Genomic DNA, 25,244 nt, shown 5'->3' on the forward strand with positions numbered 1-25,244 from the left:
CAAATTGTCCATCTTTAGAGCTTGGTTGGTCATCAGTGGGTACCGGTACTTCATCTTGTTCATTGAGATTGTCACTTTTAGTGAGGTTATTGAGATCTGATTGATAGTGGAGTCTCGCAAGCAGTGGCTCTGCTCTCTCTGTAGTTGTATAATGGGTCCATGCAACTGATGCAGCTTCAGATACAGAGTGTGCTAGGTACTTGTCCATTTTCACTTGTAATAAGATGGTAAAGATCCTCATAACACAATCACAAACTATCTTTCCCAATATAGGCAGCAGGCAGGTAAAGATCGTCAGTAGAACTAACTGCTTCTCAATCAAAAGTAAATTATTACATACACATAAAACACAGATTGCTACTGCCCACACACACAAATAATAACTAAAATATAACAACAGATTCTTTACTGCGCACATAAACAAAACCATCACTGTCCACAGCTACTCCAAAAGGAGGAGTGATATGACCATTACCAAATGATGCGACAAACTGACCGTCTTTAGTGAACACTGACACACGATAGTTATCAAAACCAGCAACATAAACAAAACCAGTGACACACACACCATGAGGGCAAGACAGATCTCCTTGTCCACTTCCTTTCTTTCCAATCGAGCGAATAAACCGACCATCCATAGTGAGCACTTGAACACGATGATTATAACAGTCAGTGACATACACCATTTGTTCATTGTCCACTGCGACATCCTCTGGTTTGTTAAAATGCTCATTACCAGTTCCGTATGAACCAATCTGCTTGACTAGCTCCAGATCTGTCGTCAACACTTGGACTCTGCTATTCTTTCGATCGCACACAAACACTTGATCACCAGCGACTGCTATCCCTCGAGGGTAGTTAAGTTCCTTTGGACCACATCCCTTCGTCCCAAACCTCTTCAACAGATCTTCTCTTTTGTTGAACTTGTACACAGAGTTATTGCCGCTATCACAGACATAGATGTTGTCCTCCTTGTCTACTGCCACACCAAAGATATAGCCGAACCCATGCTGTGATTTGCTGATGCTACGAATTTGTTTTCCTTTCTTGCCAAACACCAAAACATCACCGTTCCAGTCAGTTACAATCAGTTCTTCTGATGAGTTGAATGCCATATACTGAGGGTTGTCGATTCCTCTTATCACCTTCACTGGTTTGTCCAGCTTGGTGGGGGGTATTTTGATGAACACAGAGAAGGGGCTTCCTGGGATGGGCTGGTCATCCACTGAGATCAGGAGATGGTGTCGACCACGTACCCTAGGGGTGTACTCAACACTGTACACTCCACCCCTCACAGGCACTGCTTGCAATTGTTGGGTCGATTGATCAACTAGCGATTTCAGTACTGCTTGTGGTTTGCCTTGTTTTGAACTGATATAGACATTCAGATTTGCACATTTGTCAACTTCAGCCATCTTCACACCATCACCCCTCACAGAAGGATAAACTACAACATTGTTCTCACACAACTTCTTGAGATCCTCACAAACAAACACTTCAACTCCAAAATCATCTTTCTCCACTGGATCAGGATTGGCTGCTTCCTTCCCTCGCTTCACTACCTCGGCATCGATTCGACTCACCACCTGCTCTTGCATCGTAATCAGTTCTTCATCACTTGCATTCTCCAGTGTACGCTCTACAAAGTCAATCAAACTCTGAGCAGTGCCCAGGGACAGGTCCAGACCCTTCTCTTGAACTGTCAGCTTCTCCATCTTTGAATCAGCCAAAGCAGAAGATTCTCGTAAAACACGAACCTTGCATCGATCGAGAATATCGTGTAGCTCCTGGAACTTGGCATTCACTTGTCTCTCTGTCAGTTCTTTCTGGGCCTGGATCTTTTGTTTAGTTCCTTTCACTTGATTCACAGCGGTGCTCAGATCAGGCAGTAAGTTCTTGAGTGGGGAGAGGTGCTCCGTCAGCTTTTTGCGAGTTGCGGGGGCAGCTTTCTTTACAAATTCGTAATTGTGTCCAGCATGTTCAATAACGATACAGTCTCGACAGATGAGCTTGTTGCAATCGAAACAGAAAATCTTTTTTGGCTCTTCGTGATCTTCACATTTTGGGGGTGGTGGGCTTTCGAATGTTAGTTCTTTGACTCCGCCCTGTTTGAGCTCGTCCAGAGTGGAGATAGCATGTCCGGAAAATACTTTCATTTTATGAGACTTCACACAATCGTCACAGATAAAACTGACACACTGTCGGCAGAATGCAGTGACCTTTCCCCCAGAGCACATTTCGCAGGTGGTCTCTAACTTGCCGTGGGCTTTCTCCATCCTCGAGTGGAGTGCTTTCATCCGGGTGATGAAGAACGCAGTAGTCAGTTTGTCAGGGTTGTTGTCTGGCAATAGAGTGGGCTCACGACAGTCGGGGCAGGGGAACGGCTGGTTGGGTCGGTAGCGACTGGAGAGTGTGAGGATGCATTGCTTGCAGTAGTAGTGACAACAAGGGAGCAGCTTTGGCTCCTGGTAGCGGTCATGACAGATGCCACAGGTTACTTCTTGCTCGAGATCAGCAACAACTGGATCAGGTCCTTCTGCCATCTTTAGTTAAGATCTGGGGAATGCATTTGTACAACATTTATAAAAGCATGAAACTATTCTAATATAAAATTAAATAGCAACTTCGCTAGAAATTGAATCTGTGAATAATAGTTTGCACTAAGTGATCAATTAGGTTAAGCTAGGCTAGACCTCTGCAGCTAGTTGAAAAAACGGGTACCAGAAAAAACTTACCTACTATTTATAAGAACTTCCTAGATCCTTTAATTACAAGCCTTTGTTTTGCATGTACCTTGTACTGGTACATGCTACGCCCATTACACAATGTTATAAATCTGACCAGATACACCCACTTTTTTGTTTCAACACTGGCCCACACTTTCTTTCAATATGAAAGTACATGTACATGTATGTACAACAATTCTACACAACTTGGTAGCAACATTGATATCTCCCTGAGCACTGGGCATGAGATGCCTTGATCCCAGGCCGCAGCACTGAAGATGGAGGCCTTGTAGGAGGCTAGGGATGCTTCTATTAAAAGCTGTCTTGGTATCTTTCAATTTAAAATTATAATTATCAGCGTACTAGGTACACAAACATTGAGGAATGCATAATTATAAGTATGTGTTCAATACATGTACATGTATATAACTGGTAAAAATGTTTGCTAAGTTTATAAGTCGTTGAACAAATAATGTTCGATGTGTTCATGTCTCAACGACGTAGTTGGGATGAACCACCAGGAATGGATCTTCGTCTGACTCCTCCCCCATCACCAATGGCAACAGAATGTGGTCCTACATACAAAAAACGCAATTCTAATTAAGAACAAAAATATCGTTTTAATCAGCATGCAATACGCACATACCAAAACACTACTAGTGCACAAAATCTCAAACAAACTGCGAAAAGAATCATGTACAAATGCTACGAGGACCATGCATGTACTTTTTTGTAAAACTTTCCACCTAGCTTTACATTAGAGACAAATCGGCCCATGGAGACGAGGCTAACTGCACGTGCACTCATGATCGACTCACATGTTGCACAAGTCTCTCGATGACCTTCTCCACGAGGAGCTTCTTCTCCGTCAGCTCCTCCACATTCTCTATGTCATCCGCCACCTCCTTCAGGTACCAGTTCACTAGGTCACCTTCACGAACTCCGCTAGAATCTGGAGGGGGGAGGAGTGTACGTGATGTAGCATCAATACCTCTATCACACCAAAGCATGTATTTCAAACTGTCACAATCAGTGGGTATAAATCAAAGCCAAATCGTAGTGTATATAGTTACAAACAAACATAATGTAGCTGAAGTGATCAGTGTACATACAGCAATCAACACTACAGCCTTTTAATGGCCACTCATGAAGAAAGGCTAACCCAGATATAAAGGCCATGCCAAATAAACAGCTTGTGTACTAAACAAACCCTCAGTCAACAAGGGCCCACACTTAATTGTTCCCCAAAGGTGTCCGCTATAGAGGGGTTTACTACTGACAGCTGCACCTTTGTCTGCCTCCTCGCTCTGACGCATGTGCAGGATGAGCAGGTTGGAGATGATACGATATTCCTCATACGTAACTCGTATCTTCTTGGTTTTCACCGGCGGTTGGGTGGATGGATCTAATTGGTCTATTGGTGTGTGGCCGTTCACTCCATTCTCGCCATTGACACCATTCTCACCATTGGTCATGCAGTCCTCATCATTGCCTACAGTAATGCACATGTGTGTAAAGTTATGAAAATGCTAGAAATTGAGAAAAGTTATGGACGCTCAAGTAAGTTTGTTAGCGAAACACCCCATTTATTACTAGCCTTTGGTCTAAAAGTAATTGTTAAGCACATTTAATATCAGCCAGAATTTATTTTGTCAAGGGAATAATTATAACTTGATGTTAAAGGCACAGTATAATGACACCACCCACCATTGATGATCTGTTCATCCTCGTCAAAGTTGATGTCAGGAGTCTCCACACGAATAATAGACTTATTGAGCAAACGAAAGCCTTCCTTCACATGCTTGGGTTGTACCTGAGGCATGTATAGTCATGTAATGAACCTGATGACCATCATAATATAATATCCAACAAATCATAAGTTGTATTCTGTACACACACCTACAAAATCCACTCTACACCCACACACACCCTCACTCTTCACACCTCTCACACTCCACACACCTCATCAGAGCAGTGGATCCTGGCCATGGCCTCCGCGAGTCGTATCAAACTCTCGAGCTGTCTCACGGTGATTCTCCATGACGACCGAGCCACGCCCGAGCAGTCTCTCTGCCGTAGTTTCTTGTACTGCTCCACCATGTACTCACCAGAGGTGGGGCTGATACGAGGCTTGAACTGACGAGCAAACAATACGTAGCGTTGGATCTCCTCCTGAAGGGGGCGGGGTCACAGTGGTACAATGACGTATTGATTTGCAACTGATCAATTACCTATACTAGCTAATATAGTACACCATCTAAAAACCACGTATCTCCGCTGTTTTTTACGATAATTGTAACGAAAAACTTCAAATTTACCATAACTTGTTCAAGCAAAAAGGCTGGTATATTATTCAGGCCGTAACTACAACCCTCCCCCTGTCCACACCACTCACGAGGGAATAGACACGCTCCACTGCCTCTGTCTTGTGACTGTGGAGGTCCACAATACGCCTAGCGATGGCATAGTCAGTCACCTGTGGAGGAGGAGCATCAATCAACACACTAGGTCAAGGTATCACACTCAAAAAAAAATGCGCAGTATTGAACCCTAACCCTGAACCCCAAATAGCTAAAAAATGGAAAAAGACAGCAGCGCTTAATTTACATTTAAAGCATGTCTTCATGCAGATATTAGAGCACTCACCACTAAACCACCACTAACAGTGCACCTGTCATACACATTGACATACCAGTGTAGACAACAAAACCATAATTCAATTAGATAGCCAGAAAATAGTTTTAGTTCATACTTGGGTTAATTATGATTTTGCTTTTCGTTGCACACACACACCTCGTTACACTCATCCACTATGATGAAGAAGAGGTCAAAGCGTGACATGATGGGAGCAGTGAGCTGGATGTTCATCTTGAGTGATTTTGACCGGTCATAGCGACCACCAATCGGATTAGCCGCAGCTAGGATGGATGTACGAGCATTGAGAGTTGCCTTGACACCAGCCTTGGTGATTGAGATGGTCTGTTGCTCCATGGCTTCATGAATGGCTACTTGGTCTTTGAGGTCCATCTTGTCAAACTCGTCAATACAACAAACTCCCTGCAGGGGGAGGGCATTTAAATTAGTATGCACTGAGTGTACATTAGCTACATATGAACATGATTATCTGCTACTGGTAACAAATTCAAGGTAATCCTCGTCATTTCAAAGCAGAACACATACAGTATTAACTATACCTATATACATACATGTGTAAACAGCCTAGATACGACTTTATGGATGTGTACAAGCAAGTATAATAATGATGAGAGTTAGCTCACATTGTCAGCGAGCATGAGAGCACCAGCCTCTATAACAAACTCGTGACTCTCCTCGTCCTTGACCACGGCAGCTGTGAGTCCAGCTGCTGTCGAGGCCTTGCCACTAGTGTACACTGCACGAGGACTGAACTCCTCCACTCTCCTGTACAGTGAGTAGTGCAAGGGATAGTAACGGTGTGTACGTGATGACACAAACTGAAGTCTACTTCTAGCTGGTTGGAGCTTATCAGCTCTGCAGCATACAGATAGAAGCGCTTTTTAACAAGGAATCCAATGGTATATGAAATTTTGAATTTCAGTTAAGTATAACAAAGTTATGACAACATTATGAAGGTCAACCTCAACAAAATAACATAATACACTCACTTGAGGAACTGGCTCTTGCCACAGGACGGGTCCCCCACGATGCACACATTGATGTCTCCACGGAGATGAGTCCCCTCCATAGTTGTCTTGGGAACACCACCAAACAGCATCAGTAGAACACCTCGCTTCACTTCATCATTGCCTGAAGGGGAGAACGTACAATGTAGATAAGTAATGGCGGCTGACTGGGGATGAAGATACGTAGGTGATATACATCGTATCCAATTCAATTTAGATCTGATGAAAAAAACTTAACTATCCTAACAAAGTGTTGCTAAAATGGCAAATTTTACCGAAGGTTGCCACATTCAAAAATGCCAAGTCGGTTCAAATGGCTCATTCGCAGTATACTCTATAACACTAATTGTAGGCACTTGAACTTTGTACTCACCATGAATGGTGGGGAAGAGTGAGTTGATGAGGTTTTGGTAAAGGTTTTTGTCCTGACTCATCTCGTAGATACATGACCACTCGGCATCGGTCATCTGCTTACGAATACTCTCCGCTGTTTGATCCTCCCCTGTCAGATCACGCCCACTAAACTGGAGGACAAATCGAATGCAGTAATTGTAGGTACATGCATGTAGATGCAACCAAAACAAACGTTAAACCCTCTAAAAGTCTCTTCTAAACGTATACAGGAAATCAGATTATATATGTACTCTATACTCATCACCCCATTGTCTAACGTAACGTGTACAGGAGGCGTGGTCCTGCTTCGTCTACAAACACTCTAAACTAGACAAGAAAACAGCTAGGATTAAGAACTGTGGGGGTTGGGTTATACATGTACAAACAATTAGGCTAGAGGAATAAACGGAGGTACATAATTATACTCACCCCAGGCTGTGTCTGTTGTACAGCACATGCTAGAAACGCCAGTCGATACGTGAGGTCTCTTACACCGAGAGCCTTGAGTCCTCTCACTCCGTCCCTATCATACCCCTCCCCACCACGCATACGAGTCGATGTCTCCGCCCTCACTCCCTCTGTACGCAGCTGTGAGACGTCAGGGACGACAACGAGCGTCCCAATGAAGTCACACTTGTCTCCAGCCTGCACCATCTCTACAGCTTCAGCTCGCAGAATAATCTCAAGACTGTGTGTACGAAGTAGGTTATAATTATGAATGAGTAACACCAGGAGCGGCACTCCTGTTAACAAGTTGAATGTTTAGTAAATGGTGGAGTCTAATGAACTTACACATGCTCACTCTACTTCAACATGTGCTACACTATGTTCTAAGACCGCAGACATCTCATCACACATGTGTTTACACGTAGTACATGTACACTGTGTATAATAATATCACTATAGATGCATACACTAACTAAATTAAAATGGTAGCTTAAACTGATGCACACATACTCAAAGCAACATGTAACTCTGTTGTCTCCCACACCTATGTACCTTATGTACAGAGAAACCTCTGATGCATTTAAGCACACTAGTTGACAGTTGACAATGCACTGTCGCCAAATTTACTTTTCTAACTGACTAAATACAATAACTCTTCTGCCTCCCATACCCATGTATATACCTTATATACAGAGAAACCTTTTATACATTAATTTTAAGCACACTAGTTGACAATGCACTGTCCCCAAATTTACTTTTCTACACCAACTACAATGCATGGACAATAAATTATCTACAAAGGCAGTGGCGTAGGAAGTGGGGTGGCTCCAGGGGCTGGAGCCACCGCTTGTTGGAGAGCAATGTTTAGCTTCAACTGTTGAGCTAGCTATTAAACTGTAAATTACGTGATTATTTCAATGATGGGTTAGGTTGCAAAAGTCTAAAGTGCAAAGTGATAGATCTACCACAGAGATAATGATTGATCTACGAGCCTAGTCTCGAATTCAAGAATACGAAGTTGGGGAGGGCGTGGCCAGACTACTATGAGCCCCCCTTGCAAAAAATCTTCCTACGCCACTGAAAGGGAAAAATATTAATGTCTTAAATAATAAAAATTAATGATAAGGCCAGGGTAGTTTGACTGACCTCGCCTCTGCTCACAGTCACTGGTGGTCACAGCAATTGATAGCGCCTCTAGGTCATGCTCTGGGTACTCAGCCAGCTGTATCCAGACACGGTCAGGACTGTTCACCTGCAGTACTATGGGTGAAGGTTCGTCTATAGTGGTGTCCATTGGATGTGCTCTACTGGTGACCTCTGTGAACCTTGTCTTGGCAGCACAAGCACACGGCAATTTTCCAACCATACAATGTATATTCGGTCAAATACTGCAGAGAGTTATCTTGCGTTGCTATGACTTCATCACTTTGCTGCCGTGTGGTGTTTTGTGATACAATAGTTTCTATCGTAATATTTTCCGGGGGGGGGGGGGCTTGCATTTCTCTGGCTTCATCCTCTGGGGGGAGGGGCTGATCTTGTACCTCAAATGTAGCTTGCTGTGTAATGAACGTGGCTTCTGCTGCTAATGCTTGAGACATCATCACCTGGTTGTTGAGCTCACAAACTAGGGACTGGGCCGTGTAGGGGTCAAATGGTCTATCTTCAGAGCTTGGTTGGTCATCAGTGGGTACCTCATCTTGTTCATTGAGATTGTCACTTTTAGTGAGGTTATTGAGATCTGATTGATAGTGGAGTCTCGCAAGCAGTGGCTCTGCTCTCTCTGTAGTTGTATAATGGGTCCATGCAACTGATGCAGCTTCAGATACAGAGTGTGCTAGGTACTTGTCCATTTTCACTTGTGTAGTTAAATGAGACGGTAAAGATCGTCGTAACACAATCACAAACGATCTTTCCCAAAATTGGCAGTGTAGGCAAGTAAAGATCATCAGTAGAGGTAACTGTTTTTCAAATTAAAAGACACATTTGCTTCTGCCCACACACACAAAATAATAATACACTAAAAGATAACAACAGATCCTTCACTGCGCACATACACAAAACCATCACTGTCCACAGCTACTCCATAAGGAGAAATGATATGACCATTACCAAATGATGTAACAAACTGACCGTCTTTAGTGAACACTGACACACGATTGTTAGTATACTCAGCAACATAAACAAAACCAGTGACACACACACCAAAAGGGTAAGACAGATCTTCTTGTCCATTTCCTTTCTTTCCAATCGAGCGAATAAACCGACCATCCATAGTGAGCACTTGAACACGATAATTATAACAGTCAGTGACATACATCATTTGTTCATTGTCCATTGCAACATCCTCTGGTTGGTTAAAATGTCCATTACCAGTTCCGAATGAACCAATCTGCTTGACTGGCTCCAGCTCTGTTGTCAACACTTGGACTCTGTGATTCCTTTCATCGCACACAAACACTTGATCACCAGCGACTGCTATCCCTCGAGGGGAGTTGAGTTTCTTTGGACCACTTCCATTTGTCCCAAACCTCTTCAGTAGGTCTCCTCTTTTGTTGAACTTGTACACACAGTGTTTGCCACTATCACAGACATAGATGTTGTCCTCTTTGTCGACTGCCACACCAGAGATACCGCAAAACCCATGCTTTGATTTGCTGATGCTTCGAATTTGTTTTCCTTTCTTGTCAAACACCAAAACATCACCATCATAGTCAGTTACAATCAGTTCTTCTGATGAGTTGAATGCCATATATTGAGGGCTGTTGATTCCTCTTATCACCCTCACTGGTTTGTCCAGCTTGGTGGGGGATATTTTGATGAACACAGAGAAGGGGCTTCCTGGGATGGGATGGTCCCCCACTGAGATCAGGAGGTGGTGTCGACCACGTACCCTAGGGGTGTACTCAACGCTGTACACTCCACCCCTCACAGGCACTGCTTGTAGCTGTTGGGTCGATTGATCAACTAGCGATTTCAGTACTGCTTGTGGTTTGCCTTGTTTTGAACTGATATAGACATTCAGACTTGCACATTTGTCAACTTCAGCCATCTTCACACCATCACCCCTCACAGAAGGATAAACTACTGTAACAACATTGTTCTCACACAACTTCTTGAGATCCTCACAAACAAACATTTCGACTCCAAAATCATCTTTCTCCACTGGATCAGAACTGGCTGCTTCCTTCCCTCGCTTCACCACCTCGGCATCGATTCGACTTACCACCTGCTCTTGCATCGTAATCAGTTCTTCATCACTTGCATTCTCCAGCGTACACTCTACAAAGTCAATCAAACTCTGAGCAGTGCCCAGGGACAGGTCCAGACCCTTCTCTTGAACTGTCAGCTTCTCCATCTTTGAATCAGCCAAAGCAGAAGATTCTTGTAAAACACGGACCTTGCATCGATCGAGAATATCATGTAGCTCCTGGAACTTGGCATTCACTTGTCTCTTTGTCAGTTCTTTCTGGGCCTGGATCTTCTGTTTAGTTCCTTTCACTTGATTCACAGCTGTGCTCAGATCAGGCAGTAGGTTCTTGAGTGGGGAGAGGTGCTCCGTCAGCTTTTTGCGAGTTGCGGGGGCGGCTTTCTTTACAAATTCGTAATTGTGTCCAGCGTGTTCAATAACGATACAGTCTCGACAAATGAGCTTGTTGCAATCGAAACAGAAAATCTTTTTTAGTTCTTCGTGATCATCACATTTTGGGGGTGGTAGGTTTTCAAATGTTAGTTCTTTCACTCCGCCCTGTTTGAGCTCGTCCAGAGTGGAGACGATATGTGTAGCAAACACGGCTTTCATACGTTGATGAGATTCTACACATTTTTCACAGATAAAATTGACACACTGTCGGCAGAATGCAGTGGCCTTTCCCCCAGAGCACACTTCACAGGTGGTCTCCAACTTGCCGTGAGCTTTCTCCATCCTCGAGTGGAGTGCTTTCATCCGGTTGATGAAGAATGCAGTGGGCAGTCTGTCTGGGTTGTTGTCAGGCAACAGAGTGGGCTCACGACAGTCGGGGCAAGGGAACGGCTGGTTGGGTTGGTAGCGACTGGAGAGTGTGAGGATGCATTGCTTGCAGTAGTAGTGACAACAAGGGAGCAGCTTTGGCTCCTGGTAGCGGTCATGACAGATGCCACAGGTCACCTCTTGCTCGAGATCAGCAACAACTGGATCAACTGGATTAGGTCCTTCGGCCATCGTTAGTTCAGATCTGGGGAATGCATTTGTACATTTATTTTATAAAAGTATGAAACTATTCGCAACTAGAAATTGAGTACAATAATTGTGCTAAAGTGATCATTAGGTCAAGCTAAAGCTACACCTCTGCAGCTAGTTCAAAAAACGTACTTACTCGGAAGTTCCTAGATACTAGATCCTTCAATTTCAGAAGCGCAGCACATTAAGTTGTTGTTTTGATGTACCTTGTACTGGTACATATGCTACGCCCATTACACAATGTTATAAATCTGACCAGATACGCCCACTTTTTTGTTTCAACACCCACACTTTTCTTCAAGGAAGCAGTGAAGTGAAGAAGTGAGTGAATAAAATACAAATGCATGACCACTGTCCTTGAAATAATGTGCATAGTAGATCTTTATGATATAAAAGTGTTCAAGATACTCACAACCCATTTTCCTTCCCCTTTCCATCACAATTCCTGTGACTTGTAGCTGGTACTATTTGCACTATGTACTAGTAATATTGCAGAGACTGTATGGTACCGACTACTCCTCTCTCTCTCTCTCTCTCTCTCTCTCTCTCTCTCTCTGTGCAGCTCAGTGCCTCTCTGGTGTAGTGGTAACAATTACCACCCACAATGTAAGTATCATTAGACGGCTATAATTAATTTTGGGTTTGGATTGTCCGATTTCAACTGTTTAATGATTTTCTGCATGGTAGCTCAAGGTTAGCCTCTATTCAAGGCTGATTTAATCGGCCTTGAATCGAGGCTAGCTCAAGGTTAAGTTCTTTCAGATGGCATAAAATTAATAATTTCTGAGGCCGTTTTGACAAAAAAGCTTGGGCTATAGGTGGGTGAAAAGTGCAAAATAGTCTCCATAAACAATGTTGAGCTGAACATAATAATTTATTATCATCTTAAAGTGCACTCCCTAAGCTTTCTAAATTATTGTTGGACCAACTGTACGCAAGTTATATAGAGTCCCCTTAGTGATTTTCCAAAGTGGTTCTGTTTTGCTAGCAATGTTATTGTGCACATTCATGTATCTGTTGTATTAAATGTACACATTGTAATAGCCTCGACCCCAACATTGTAATTGCACTGGCTGGTTGGATTGAAGTGGTTGATCACATTTCTCTCCCATGCACAGTGTGTTAATCCTTCACAAATAATCGTTTGTGGAAGTAGTAATAATTATACGGTATGGCTAGTATTTACATTTAACAACCTCCAGCTATAGAGTGTTTGTTCCTTCCCTACAGGAAACTGTGTGTCTTGGACAACAGTCACTCACTGCACACCATCTACTCCCTCGACCACAGTCCACAAGAGGAGACATTCATCAATAGCTCCTACGTCAGCATAGACCACTCCTCCCCCATCCAGCACACCTTCACCTTCACCTACGCCCACCCTCACACCACATCCAACAAACCACAAGAGACAGTATTCAATGTGATGATATTTACGGCCGACACTATATCCCCCCCCTCAACCCACACCAAAGCTAGCACAGTGACAGAGAGTATTGATAGAGAGACTGCGAGTGAGACAGTGTCTAATGGAGGGGCAAAGAGAAGAGGATCGTTTGAAGAGATCGTCAGCCATTTTCCACTGAGGGAGACAGCACAGTTAAATTTGAATAGACGGCAGAATCACAAGACAATTTGCTCAGCAATGATGAGGATGGTTCTGATTAAAAGCATTCCAGTATATAACATTGTTAATACGTGTATATTGTGCTTCTGTACTTCATGGGCGTATTTTCACAAGGGTACGATATTCAGCATTTTGCTGAGCTTGCACTGCATTTAGTTACATTTGTAGATAGAAGAGTCAAGGCTATTGCTAGTATCTGTCACTGACTCCTATTCCCCCCCCCGGCCCCCATACACACACACACACAGCATCAGCTGCCAACTCCCAATCTGAGGAAGAGGCTATCTATACGCTAACAATCAGCACACCCGACTTGGTGCCCATGGCAATGCTGGTCAGAGGTGACAGTCGTACTGACAGACACAGACACTGCTCAGGTCACCACACCCATCATAGTCGTGCCCAACGGTGCCACCATGCACACTGAAGCACAATCTAGTACTGGAACAATGTACTGCTTCAACATGTTGTTTAATGCTTATAATTTTCATTTTACGTAAGTCTAAATTCTCAAATTTTTGTACACATCACATTTGAAAACGGTTAATTAAGATAATACAACCACAGATTTGTCACTCAACACACAAAATTAATAGTAATTATGAAATGCAAACTAGTCATGCAAGACAGCCACTAAAAGATAATAACAGATCCGTCACTGCACACATACACAAAACCATCATTGTCCACAGCTACTCCATAAAGATGGGAAGTGATATGACCATTACCAAATGATGTGACAAACTGACCGTCTTTAGTAAACACTGACACACGATTGTTATCAAAATCAGCAACATAAACAAAGCTAGTAACACACACACCATGAGGGCGAGACAGATCTCCTTGTCCACTTCCCTTCTTTCCAATCGAGCGAATAAACCGACCACCCATAGTGAGCACTTGAACACGATGATTACTATAGTCAGTGACATACACCATTTGTTCATTGTCCACTGCAATATCCTCTGGTCCGTTAAAATGTCCATTACCAGTTCCCTTTGAACCAATCTGCTTGACCAGCCGCTCTGTCGTTAATACTTGGACTCTGTGGTTGTTCTGATCGCACACAAACACTTGATCACCAGCGACTGCTATCCCTCGAGGCCAGTTGAGTTCCTTTGGACCAATTCCCCTTGTCCCAAACCTCTTCAGTAGATCTTCTCTTTTGTTGAACTTGTACACACAACTTTCGCCGTTGTCACAGACATATATGTTGTCCTCCTTGTCTACTGCCACACCAGAGATATTGCTAAACCCATGCTTTGATTTGCTGATGCTTCGAATTCGTTCTCCTTTCTTGTCCAACACCAAAACATCACTGTCTCGATCAGTTACAATCAGTTCTTCTGATGAGTTGAATGCCATATACCGAGGGTTGTTGATTCCTCTTATCACTCTTACTGGTTTGTCCAGCTTCGTAGGGGGTATTTTGACAAACACAGAGAAGGGGCTTCCTGGGATGGGCTGATTGTCCACTGAGATCAGGAGGTGGTGTCGACCACGTATCCTAGGGGTGTACTCAACACTGTACACTCCATCCCTCACAGGCACTGCTTGCAATTGCTGAGATGATTCTTCAACTAGCGATTTTAGAGCCACTTGTATTGTATGATGCTTAAATTGTGTATTACATTCCACAAGAATCGAAAAATTGTTAAGTGTACTAATTTCAGCAGTTCTAGCTCCATTTCCTTCGACAGTGAACTTTGTTGGATCCACTTTTCCTTCATACACAAAAACGTTGTTCTCACACAACTTCTTGAGATCCTCAGAAACAAACCCTTCGACTTCAAAATCATCTTTCTCTACTGGATCAAGATTGGCTGCTTCCTTCCCTCGCTTCACCACCTCGGCATCGATTCGACTCACCACCTGCGATTGCATTGTAATCAGTTCTTCATCACTTGCATTCTCCAGTGTACGCTCTACAAAGTCAATCAAACTCTGAGCAGTGCCCAGGGACAGGTCCAGACCCTTCTCTTGAACCGTCAGCTTCTCCATCTTTGAATCAGCTAAAACAGAAGATTTTCGTAAAACACGGACCTTGCATTGATCGAGAATATCGTGTAGCTCCTGGAACTTGGCATTCACTTGTCTCTCTGTCAGCTCTTTCTGGGCCTGTATCTTCTGTTTAGTTCCTTTCACTTGATTCACAGCGGTGCTCAGATCAGGCAGTAGGTTCTTGAGTGGGGAGAGGTGCTCTGTCAGCTTTTTGCGAGTTGCGGGGGCAGCTTTCTTTACAAATTCGTAATTGTGTCCAGCATGTTCAATAACGATACAGTCTCGACAGATGAGCTTGTTGCAATCGAAACAGAAAATCTTTTTTAGTTCCTCGTGATCTTCACATTTTGGGGGTGGTGGGTTTTCGAATGTTAGTTCTTTCACTCCGCCCTGTTTGAGCTGTTCCAGAGTAGAGACGATATGTGTAGCAAACACTTTCATACGTTGATGAGGTCTTACACAATCCTCACAGATGAAATTGACACACTGTCGGCAGAATGCAGTGGCTTTTTCCCCAGAGCACATTTCACAAGTAGTCTCCAACTTGCCGTGGGCTTTCTCCATTCTCGAGTGGAGTGCTTTCATCCGGTTGATGAAGAACGCAGTGGTCAGTCTGTCTGGGTTGTTGTCTGGCAATAGAGTGGGCTCACGACAGTCGGGGCAGGGGAACGGCTGGTTGGGTCGGTAGCGACTGGAGAGTGTGAGGATGCATTGTTTGCAGTAGTAGTGACAACAAGGGAGCAGCTTTGGCTCCTGGTAGCGGTCATGACAGATACCACAGGTCACCTCTTGCTCGAGATCAGCAACAACTGGATCAGGTCCTTCGGCCATCATTTATAGTTCAGATCTGGGGAATGCATTTGTAAAAGCATGAAACTAATCTCATGTTTAATTAATGCAAATATTGGCTAGCTAGAAATTGAGTACTAGTCTAGAATGTTAAATATGTGAATAATAGTTTGCACTAAGTGATCAATTAGGTCAAGCTAAGCTAGACCTCTGCAGCTAGTTGAAAAAACTTACCTACTAGATCTATATCAGAAGTTCCTTTCAAGCACATTAATTTGTATGAATCTCAGATACGCCCACTTTTTTGTTTCAACGCCCACACTTTTCTTCCCATCATCCATTCACTTCTTCCAGAGTCTCAAAAGAAGTGAGTCCACATTGAGCATGTATGGAAACAAATTGGATAAAAACCTATATTTATTTGCATACTGCATATTGCTTAGTACAGTCTATCTGGCTGTAAACAATCAGGCTCCAGCTATAGAATTGAGTGTGTGTGTTCCTTCCCTACAGGAAACTGTGTGTCCTGGACAACAATCACTCACTGCACACCATCTACTCCCTCACCACAGTCCACAAGAGGAGACATTCATCAACAGCTCCTACGTCAGCATAGACCACTTCCCCATCCAGCACACCTTCACCTTCACCAACGCCCGCCCACCCTCACACCAGATCCAAAAAACCACAAGAGACGATAATATTATTGGATGATGATATTTACGGCCGACACTATATCCTCCCTCAACCCACACCAAAGCTAGCACAGTGACAGAGAGTATTGATAGAGGGACTGCGAGGGAGCCACTGTCTAATGGAGGGGCAAAGATAAGAGGATCGTCTTTGAAGAGATCTTCAGCCATTTTCCACCGAGGAAGACAGCTCAGTTTGAAGAGACGGCAGAATCACAAGACAATTTGTTCAGTGATGATGAGGATGGCTGATTATGATACGCTGGAGCCTGTTGTCATGGATACGTTGTCAGAGGGTGCTCCTCGAGTTCTCAGTAGCATTGCATACTGAGAAACAAGGTATGTACATGTACCAGATTGTGTTGCTATAACAGTCATCATATTCATTACCTCGGCATTCCAATCACTATTGTTGTGTACCATTGTTGATGCACTGTGCTACTGCAGAAGAGGTACGACACGCTCGGTGCATCTCTAGCAATTAGTCTCGGATTATCTGCCCACATGTTGTTGTTATTGCTGAGTGTAATCAGGCTAATTGCTTGAGCTGCACTGCGCCCGTTGTACCTCCTTGAACATTGTGCTGAGCTTGCATTTAATTAGAAGAGTCAAGGCTATTGCTAGTATCTGTAACCGCCCACATGCACACACATTAATTTTGATGCTGGTATATTGTGCTATATGTGCTGTACTTCATGGGGGTGTATTTTCGTGAGGGTTCGCTATAAGTATGGTGCTGAGCTTGCACTATATTTGTATTTGTAGATAGAAGAGTCAAGGCTATTGCTATATCTGTCACTGACTCCTACCCCCCACATGCACACACTCTCCCCCCCCCCCCCCACACACACACAGAGCACCAGCTGCCAACTCCCAATCTGAGGAATAGGCTATCTACGCTAACAATCAGCACACTTGACTTGGTGCCCATGGCAACGCTGGTCAGAGGTGGGAGTCGTACTGGCAGACACAGACACTGCTCAGATCACACCCATCACGCCCACCACAGCAGCACAACTGACGGCACTAGTGGAACAGTGCACTGACTGTATTTGACTCACATCTTAGTTATGCTATTACTTTTACGTAAAGTTCATAAATTCGTTCAATCAATAAACAATATACACATATATACTGGTAGACTACAAAACCACAGATATATGCTACTGCACACACACAAATAAGGTAAGTAACAAAGTGAAGACAACCACAAAACACTAAAAGATAACAACAGATCCTTCACTGCACACATACACAAAACCACCACTCACTGTCCACAGCTACTCCATAAGAGAAGTGATATGACCATTACCAAATGATGTGACAAACTGACCATCTTTAGTGAACACTGACACACGCTTGTTAGTATACTCAGCAACATAAAGAAAACTACTGACACACACACCACGAGGGCCAGAAAGATCTCCTTGTCCATTTCCTTTCTTTCCAATCGAGTGAATAAACCGATCATCCATAGTGAGCACTTGAACACGATGATTACCATAGTCAGTGACATACACCATTTGTACATTGTCCACCGCAACATCCTCTGGTAGGTCATTACCAGTTTCCATTAAATCAATCTGCTTGACTGGCCCCAGCTCTGTCGTCAACACTTGGACTCCGTGATTCCCTCGATTGCACACAAACACTTCATCACCAGCGACTGCTATCCCTTGAGGGTAGTAGAGTTTTTTTAGAATACTTTCCCTTGTCCCAAACCATTTTAGCAGATATCCTCTTTTGTACACGCAGTGTTTGTTGCTGCCAGAGACATAGATCTTGTCTTCCTTGTCTACTGCCACACGAGAGATACTGCCAAACCAATGTATTGATTTGCTGATGCTTTGAATTTGTTTTCCTTTCTTGTCAAACATCAAAATATCACCGTTCCAGTCAGTTACAATCAGTTCTTCTGATGAGTTGAATGCCATATACCGAGGGTTGTTGATTCCTCTTATCACCCTCACAGGTTTGTCCAGCTTGGTGGGGGGTATTTTGACGAACACAGAGAAGGGGCTTCCTGAAATAGGCTGGTCGTCCACTGAGATCAGGAGGTGGTATCGACCACGTACCCTAGGGGTGTACTCAACACTGTACACTCCACCCCTCACAGGCACTGCTTGTAGCTGTTGAGATGATTGATCAGCTAGCAATTTTAAAGTTGCTTTAGCTTTTGAAAATTGTCGTGGCTGGTGTATATTGATTGAAAAGCAAGCAGGTTTATCGATTTCAGCATTTTTAACTACATCTCCTTCCACAGTGCACTTCGTTGGATCCACTGTACCGTCATACACAATAACGTTGTTTTTACACAACTCCTTGAGACCCTTATAAACAAACACCTCAACTCCAAAATCATCTTTCTCCACTGGATCAGAATTGGCTGCTTCCTTCACCACCTCAGCATCGATTCGACTCACTACCTGCTCTTGCATCGTAATCAGTTCTTCATCACTTGCATTCTCCAGTGTACGCTCTACAAAGTCAATCAAACTCTGAGCAGTGCCTAGGGACAGGTCCAGATCTTTCTCTTGAACTGTCAGCTTCTCCATCTTTGAATCAGCTAAAGCAGAAGATTCTCGTAAAACACGGACTTTGCATCGATCGAGAATATCGTGTAGCTCCTGGAACTTGGCATTCACTTGTCTCTCTGTCAGTTCTTTCTGGGCCTGTATATTCTGTTTAGTTCCTTTCACTTGATTCACAGCGGTGCTCAGATCAGGCAGTAGGTTCTTGAGTGGGGAGAGGTGCTCCGTCAGCTTTTTGCGAGTTTCGGGGGCGGCTTTCTTAACTAACTCTGACTTGTGGTCACAATGATCGAATACAACACAGTCTCGACAGATGAGCTTGTTGCAATCGAAACAAAAAATCTTCTTTGGCTCCTCATGATCCTCGCATTTTGGGGGTAGTGGGCTTTCGAATGTTAGATCTTTCACTCCGCCCTGTTTGAGCTGTTCCAGAGTAGAGACGATATGTGTAGCAAACACTTTCATACGCTGATGAGATCTTACACAATCCTCACAAATGAACTGGACACACTGTCGGCAGAATGCAGTGGCCTTTTCCCCAGGGCACATTTCACAGGTGGCCTCTAACTTGCCGTGGGCTTTCTCCATCCTCGAGTGGAGTGCTTTCATCCGGTTGATGAAGAACGCAGTGGTCAGTCTGTCTGGGTTGTTGTCTGGCAATAGAGTGGGCTCACGACAGTCGGGGCAGGGGAACGGCTGGTTGGGTGGGTAGCGACTGGAGAGTGTGAGGATGCATTGCTTGCAGTAGTAGTGACAACGAGGGAGCAGCTTTGGCTCCTGGATGCGGTCATGACAGATGCCACAGGTCACCTCTTGCTCGAGATCAGCAACAACTGGATCAGGTTTTTCGGCCATCGTTAGAAATTGTTTCTCAGATCTGGAGAATGCAATTGTGTAGAATGTTGAATATTGTATAATTAGCTATATACATGTACTATAGTATAGTCTATACCTCTGCAGCTACTGTATAAAGTCTTACCTACAATCAGAAAAAGCTTTCCAGGGTTAAAACATATGGTCAAAGTAAGCAATGAACTGAAGTAGCAGTAAGCTCTAAGTTATGTAAAATTAATGTTATTCATAGCGTTTCACCAGCGCTATAATATTATAGTGTTTTAATGAGATTCATTGCATTTTCTAGTACAAATTGCGATTTTACTCAGAAATTAATACTTGCGAAAATATGTAATCTGAGATACGCCCACACTTCTTCACAGTCATATATACAGTACAGATAATAATTGCAGTTAGGCTATAATAGCTAGTCCAGTCATCATCTTCAGTTCTCAAATGATAATCACTTGTCAACACTAGGGACTTGCTGCTCAGACGACGTGGGTCGCTATGACAGCACTCATCAGACTCGTTACACCAGGAGTCCTTCCCGCTTAACGAGGCTCTCTCCAGAGGGGCATCTTGATACCAGCAATTGGCAGCTTCCTTACAATCTCCTTTCTCACAAGTAGACACTTTGACACCATTAAACAAGTTTGTCGGTGCTAGTACAGCTGACATTGATGATGTCTCTTTAGTGCACAAATAGTTTCTGTTTTGAGGGTCATGAATTGTTTTGATTTCTTTAGTAGGTAACTGAGCCGAGATAGTAATGATCGTGGGGGAGTGGTTACTGCTTGTGAGGGGGTGGTTTGAGGTGTGGGTGTGGTCTCAGCTAGCAGAGAGGTGGAGCTGAGGTATAGTCCTTTAGTGAGGAGCAGGTTAGTTACTCTGTTCTTGCCAACACGATCATAGTAGATATCGACGACACCAACTTGTAGCCCGGATGGTTTCCTGGTAACCTTGGCAAACACCTGTAGTCACATTTAAGCAAGCATGAACAAAATGCACACACTATAAAACACATACTATATACACAATTTACAAAGTCTACAGTTTTAGTTCTACTTATAGGCACTTATTATCAGACGGTGGGGGGACTAAGTGCAACCACAAAAAGTTCCTTCTAAACTGCAGCTACTTCACAGAAGCCTTTCGCTACACTATATTCACCATTTTGTGTCGTAGGTGTTTCCATAGTAGCTGTTTGTCCAGTGGGAACCATTCCTCTCCGTGATTGAATGTTGAGTAGAGGCCGTCAATAGCCGTGGGGAGGGACCACGCCCACTCTCAGTCCGTGGGGGAGCTTGTAGAGGAGTGACACACTGTGCATCGTTGAGCCACAATCTATCAGCTCCAGTGTAGCCTGAGGTTGTATACACACAGGTGGGGAGATAACAAGCAAATGATCAAATGATTGTGTAATCATGTTTGTCTATATAATGTAGCTTCCCCCGAGTATTGTCATTTGTAACTTTAGAAGCAATTATCTAGAAGTGCCTAGAAATTCAGTCTATTCAGGCTACACAGTTTATAGACTATGGAAGAGGACGTTGAAGGATAATGGCTATAAGTGGCTCTATTGAGCAACAGGCACACCCACTCACCTGTCCAATGTAGTGTGGTCGATTGACCTCTGTCACTCTAGCTCTTCTGTAGAAGCCATCCTCTTCTCTCTCTTGAGTGCCTCCAACACTCACAAGCACAGCACAATACAGTCCAACCATCAACTGCAGAATGTTCCGTATAAAAAGCCATCCATGAATGCACATGCTCAAAGCAACATGTAACTCTTCTGCCTCTCACAACATGTACCTTATATACAGAGAAACCTCTGACACATTTAAGCACACTAGTTGACAATGAACTGTCGTCCCTAAACTTACTTTTCTACACCAACTAAATACAATGCGCACTAAATTTAATGGACAATAAATTATCTACAAAGGGACAATATTAATGTCTTGAATAATAAAATGATAGGGCCAAGGTAGTTTGACTGACCTTGCCTCTGCTCATAGTGTTGGGGTCACTGGTGGTCATGGCAACTGATAGCTCCTCCAGGTCATGCTCTGGGTACTCAGCCAGCTGTATCCAAACACGGTCAGGACTGTTCACATGCAGTACTTGCAATGACATCGTTGACAATTGGTCTCCTTGTGTCGGACAATAATAGCGTATCCATTGTAGGATCTTTGGGTGACGGTTCGTCTATAGTGGTGTCCATTGGATGTGCTCTACTAGTGACCTCTGTGAACCTTGTCTCGGCAGCACAAGCACACGGCAATTTTCCAGCCATACATTCGGCCAAATACTGCAGAGAGTTGTCTTGCGTTGCTATGACTTCATCACTTTGCTGCCGTGTGGTGTCTTGTGATACAACGGTTTCTATCGTAATATTTTCAGGGATGTCTTGCATTTCTCTGGCTTCATTATCTGGGGGGAAGGGCTGCTCTTGTACATCAAATGTAGCTTGCTGTGTAATGAACGTGGCTTCTGCTGCTAATGCTTGAGACATCATCACCTGTTTGTTGAGCTCACAAACTAGGGACTGGGCCGTGTAGAGGTCAAATGGTTCATCTTCAGAGCTTGGTTGGTCATCAGTGGGTACCGGTACTTCATCTTGTTCATTGAGATTGTCACTTTTAGTGAGGTTATTGAGATCTGATTGATAGTGGAGTCTTGCAAGCAGTGGCTCTGCTCTCTCTGTAGTTGTATAATGGGTCCATGCAACTGATGCAGCTTCAGATACAGAGTGTGCTAGGTACTCTTGTAATAAGATGGTAAAGATCCTCATAACACAATCACAAAAGATCTTTCCCAAAATTGGCAGTGTAGGCCAGTAAAGATCGTCAGTAGAGCTAACTGTTTTTCAAGTCAATAATCACACAAAATACAGATTTGCTACTGCCCACACACACAAAATAATAATACACTAAAAGATAACAACAGAGTCTACACTGCGCACATACACAAAACCATCACTGTCCACAGCTACTCCACAAGGATAAGTGATATGATCATTACCAAATGATGTGACAAACTGACCGTTTTTAGTGAACACTGACACACGCTTGTTAGTATACTCAGCAACATAAACAAAACCAGTGACACACACACCATAAGGGCCAAGCAGATCTCCTTGTCCACTTCCTTTCTTTCCAATCGAGCGAATAAACCGACCATCCATAGTGAGCACTTGAACACGATGATTACTACAGTCAGTGACATACATCATTTGTTCATTGTCCACTGCAACATCCTCTGGTTGGTTAAAATGTCCATTACCAGTTCCCTTTGAACCAATCTGCTTGACTGGCTCCAGCTCTGTTGTCAACACTTGGACTCTGTGATTTTGATCGTCGCACACAAACACTTGATCACCAGCGACTGCTATCCCTCGAGGACAGTTGAGTTCCTTTGGACCACTTCCAATCGTCCCAAACCTCTTCAGCAGATCTCCTCTTTTGTTGAACTTGTACACACAGTTTTTGCTGCTATCACAGACATAGATGTTGTCCTCCTTGTCTACTGCCACACCACAGATACTGCCAAACCCATGCTTTGATTTGCTGATGCTTTGAATTTGTTTTGCTTTCTTGTCAAACACCAAAACATCACCGCTACCGTCAATTACAATCAGTTCTTCTGATGAGTTGAATACCATATATCGAGGGTTTTTGATTCCTCTTATCACCCTCACTGGTTTGTCTAGCTTGGTGGGGGGGGGTATTTTGATGAACACAGAGAAGGGGCTTCCTGGAATAGGCTGATCGTCCACTGAGATCAGGAGGTGGTATCGACCACGTACCCTTGGGGTGTACTCAACACTGTACACTCCATCCCTCACAGGCACTGCTTGCAATTGTTGAGATGATTCATCAACTAGCGATTTTAGAGTCACTTTAGTTTTTGAAGAACATTTTCGTGGCTGGTGTGTATTGATTGAAAAGCAAGCAGGATTATCGATTTCAGCATTTTTAGCTCCATCTCCTTCCACAGTGCACTTTGTTGGATCCACTTTAGTACCGTCATACACAAAAACGTTCTTCACGCACAACAAATTCTTGAGATCTTCACAAACAAAAATTTCAACTCCAAAATCATCTTTCTCCACTGGATCAGGATTGGCTGCTTCCTTCTCTCGCTTCACCACCTCGGCATCGATTCGACTCACCACCTGCTCTTGCATCGTAATCAGTTCTTCATCACTTGCATTCTTCAGTGTACGCTCTACAGAGTCAATCAAACTCTGAGCAGTGCCCAGGGACAGGCCCAGACCCTTCTCTTGAATCGTCAGCTTCTCCATTTTTGAATCAGCCAAAGCAGAAGATTCTAGTAAAACACGGACCTTGCATTGATTGAGAATATTGTGTAGCTCCTGGAACTTGGCATTCACTTGTCTCTCTGTCAGTTCTTTCTGGACCTGGATCTTCTGTTTAGTTCCTTTCACTTGATTCACAGCTGTGCTCAGATCAGGCAGTAGGTTCTTGAGTGGGAAGAGGTGCTCAGTCAGCTTTTTGCGAGTTGCGGGGGCGGCTTTCTTTACAAATTCGTAATTGTGTCCAGCGTGTTCAATAACGATACAGTCTCGACAGATGAGCTTGTTGCAATCGAAACAGAAAATCTTTTTCGGCTCTTTGTGATCTTCACATTTTGGGGGTGGTGGGCTTTCGAATGTTAGTTCTTTGACTCTGCCCTGTTTGAGCTCGTCCAGAGTGGAGACGATATGTGTAGCAAACAGGGATTTCATACGCTGATGAGATCTTACACAATTCTCACAGATGAACTGGACACACTGTCGGCAGAATGCAGTGGCCTTTCCCCCAGAGCACACTTCACAGGTGGTCTCCAACTTGCCATGGGCTTTCTCCATCCTCGAGTGGAGTGCTTTCATCCGGTTGATGAAGAACGCAGTGGGCAGTCTGTCTGGGTTGTTGTCTGGCAATAGAGTGGGCTCACGACAGTCGGGGCAGGGGAACGGCTGGTTGGGTCGGTAGCGACTGGAGAGTGTGAGGATGCATTGCTTGCAGTAGTAGTGACAACAAGGGAGCAGCTTTGGCTCCTGGTAGTGGTCATGACAGATGCCACAGGTCACTTCTTGCTCGAGATCAGCAACAACTGGATCAGGTCCTTCGGCCATCGTTAGTTAAGATCTGGGGAATGCATTCGTACAACATTTATAAAAGCATGAAACTATTCTAATATAAAATTAAATAGCAACTTCCCTAGACATTGAGTATACAAGAATGTTGAATCTGTGAATAATAGTTTGTACTAAGTGATCAATTAGGTCAAGCTAAGCTAGACCTCTGCAGCTAGTTGA

At 43.8% G+C, this 25,244-nt stretch overlaps 7 protein-coding genes and 1 long non-coding RNA gene across 11 annotated transcripts in view; 1 reads left to right on the forward strand and 7 right to left on the reverse strand.

Annotated features, from left to right (window-relative positions):
• Positions 1–311: 311 nt before the first annotated feature.
• Positions 312–2,543, reverse strand: LOC135344296 (tripartite motif-containing protein 3-like). The gene has a single exon (XM_064541463.1). It carries the CDS (start codon positions 2,541–2,543, stop codon positions 384–386), a length of 2,160 nt encoding a protein of 719 aa, XP_064397533.1. The 3' UTR covers positions 312–383.
• Positions 2,544–3,211: 668 nt separating this feature from the next.
• Positions 3,212–8,706, reverse strand: LOC135343580 (zygotic DNA replication licensing factor mcm6-B-like). Its single transcript, XM_064540555.1, has 13 exons — positions 8,375–8,706; positions 7,211–7,469; positions 6,762–6,912; positions 6,371–6,512; positions 6,005–6,146; positions 5,520–5,783; positions 5,122–5,202; positions 4,689–4,898; positions 4,434–4,539; positions 4,308–4,318; positions 4,015–4,207; positions 3,545–3,678; positions 3,212–3,301 (listed from the first exon to the last, which is right to left on the reverse strand). The coding sequence occupies exons 2-13, from the start codon at positions 7,433–7,435 to the stop codon at positions 3,212–3,214; spliced, it is 1,749 nt and encodes a 582-aa protein (XP_064396625.1). The 5' UTR covers positions 7,436–7,469; positions 8,375–8,706.
• A 452-nt stretch (positions 8,707–9,158) lies between these two features.
• LOC135343562 (E3 ubiquitin-protein ligase TRIM71-like) lies at positions 9,159–11,656 on the reverse strand. Of its 2 annotated transcripts, none has more exons than XM_064540532.1 (2): positions 11,581–11,656; positions 9,159–11,439 (listed from the first exon to the last, which is right to left on the reverse strand). In XM_064540532.1, the coding sequence occupies exon 2, from the start codon at positions 11,424–11,426 to the stop codon at positions 9,246–9,248; it is 2,181 nt and encodes a 726-aa protein (XP_064396602.1). In that variant the 5' UTR covers positions 11,427–11,439; positions 11,581–11,656; the 3' UTR covers positions 9,159–9,245. The 2 variants fall into 2 exon arrangements, with proteins under 2 accessions (XP_064396602.1, XP_064396603.1); XM_064540533.1 differs by having other exon boundaries at positions 11,577–11,651.
• Positions 11,605–13,630, forward strand: LOC135343603 (uncharacterized). The gene is made up of 3 exons (XR_010397198.1): positions 11,605–11,765; positions 12,007–12,050; positions 12,675–13,630. It is a non-coding gene; the product is annotated as an uncharacterized LOC135343603 (long non-coding RNA).
• LOC135343551 (E3 ubiquitin-protein ligase TRIM71-like) lies at positions 13,604–16,507 on the reverse strand. 2 transcript variants are annotated; one of them, XM_064540517.1, is made up of 2 exons: positions 16,100–16,507; positions 13,604–15,919 (listed from the first exon to the last, which is right to left on the reverse strand). In XM_064540517.1, exon 2 carries the CDS (start codon positions 15,904–15,906, stop codon positions 13,705–13,707), a length of 2,202 nt encoding a protein of 733 aa, XP_064396587.1. In that variant the 5' UTR covers positions 15,907–15,919; positions 16,100–16,507; the 3' UTR covers positions 13,604–13,704. The 2 variants fall into 2 exon arrangements, with proteins under 2 accessions (XP_064396587.1, XP_064396586.1); XM_064540516.1 differs by having other exon boundaries at positions 16,096–16,507.
• A 1,150-nt stretch (positions 16,508–17,657) lies between these two features.
• LOC135344297 (E3 ubiquitin-protein ligase TRIM71-like) lies at positions 17,658–20,142 on the reverse strand. Its single transcript, XM_064541464.1, has 2 exons — positions 20,064–20,142; positions 17,658–19,961 (listed from the first exon to the last, which is right to left on the reverse strand). The coding sequence occupies exon 2, from the start codon at positions 19,937–19,939 to the stop codon at positions 17,834–17,836; it is 2,106 nt and encodes a 701-aa protein (XP_064397534.1). The 5' UTR covers positions 19,940–19,961; positions 20,064–20,142; the 3' UTR covers positions 17,658–17,833.
• Positions 20,143–20,265: 123 nt separating this feature from the next.
• Positions 20,266–25,244, reverse strand: part of LOC135343560 (DNA replication licensing factor MCM6-like) — a 58,838-nt gene continuing 53,859 nt past the window's right edge. For both annotated transcript variants that reach the window (XR_010397194.1, XR_010397195.1), the window contains exons 3-5: positions 21,526–21,648; positions 21,092–21,284; positions 20,266–20,892 (exon numbers count right to left, since the gene is read on the reverse strand). The gene's annotated coding sequence lies outside the window, so the exon portion shown is untranslated. The remainder of the gene's footprint in view (positions 20,893–21,091; positions 21,285–21,525; positions 21,649–25,244) is intronic.
• LOC135344298 (E3 ubiquitin-protein ligase TRIM71-like) lies at positions 22,783–25,061 on the reverse strand. Its single transcript, XM_064541465.1, has one exon. It carries the CDS (start codon positions 25,059–25,061, stop codon positions 22,854–22,856), a length of 2,208 nt encoding a protein of 735 aa, XP_064397535.1. The 3' UTR covers positions 22,783–22,853.

The sequence above is a fragment of the Halichondria panicea genome, chromosome 11 (genome assembly GCF_963675165.1).
Source record: "Halichondria panicea chromosome 11, odHalPani1.1, whole genome shotgun sequence".
In the NCBI taxonomy this organism is placed as follows: domain Eukaryota; kingdom Metazoa; phylum Porifera; class Demospongiae; order Suberitida; family Halichondriidae; genus Halichondria; species Halichondria panicea.

Bases quoted from the DNA above. Each gene is read 5' to 3' on its own strand.
- LOC135344296 (XM_064541463.1), bottom strand. From the start codon at position 2,543: ATGGCAGAAGGACCTGATCCAGTTGTTGCTGATCTCGAGCAAGAAGTA.
- LOC135343580 (XM_064540555.1), bottom strand. From the start codon at position 7,435: ATGGTGCAGGCTGGAGACAAGTGTGACTTCATTGGGACGCTCGTTGTC. The intron at 6,147-6,370 runs GTGAGTGTATTA...CTCACTGTACAG, and splicing joins GGCAAGAGCCAGTTCCTCAA to GAGAGTGGAGGAGTTCAGTC. The intron at 5,203-5,519 runs GTGTGTGTGTGC...CCTCCTCCACAG, and splicing joins TAGTGGATGAGTGTAACGAG to GTGACTGACTATGCCATCGC.
- LOC135343562 (XM_064540532.1), bottom strand. From the start codon at position 11,426: ATGGCCGAAGGACCTAATCCAGTTGATCCAGTTGTTGCTGATCTCGAG.
- LOC135343551 (XM_064540517.1), bottom strand. From the start codon at position 15,906: ATGATGGCCGAAGGACCTGATCCAGTTGTTGCTGATCTCGAGCAAGAG.
- LOC135344297 (XM_064541464.1), bottom strand. From the start codon at position 19,939: ATGGCCGAAAAACCTGATCCAGTTGTTGCTGATCTCGAGCAAGAGGTG.
- LOC135344298 (XM_064541465.1), bottom strand. From the start codon at position 25,061: ATGGCCGAAGGACCTGATCCAGTTGTTGCTGATCTCGAGCAAGAAGTG.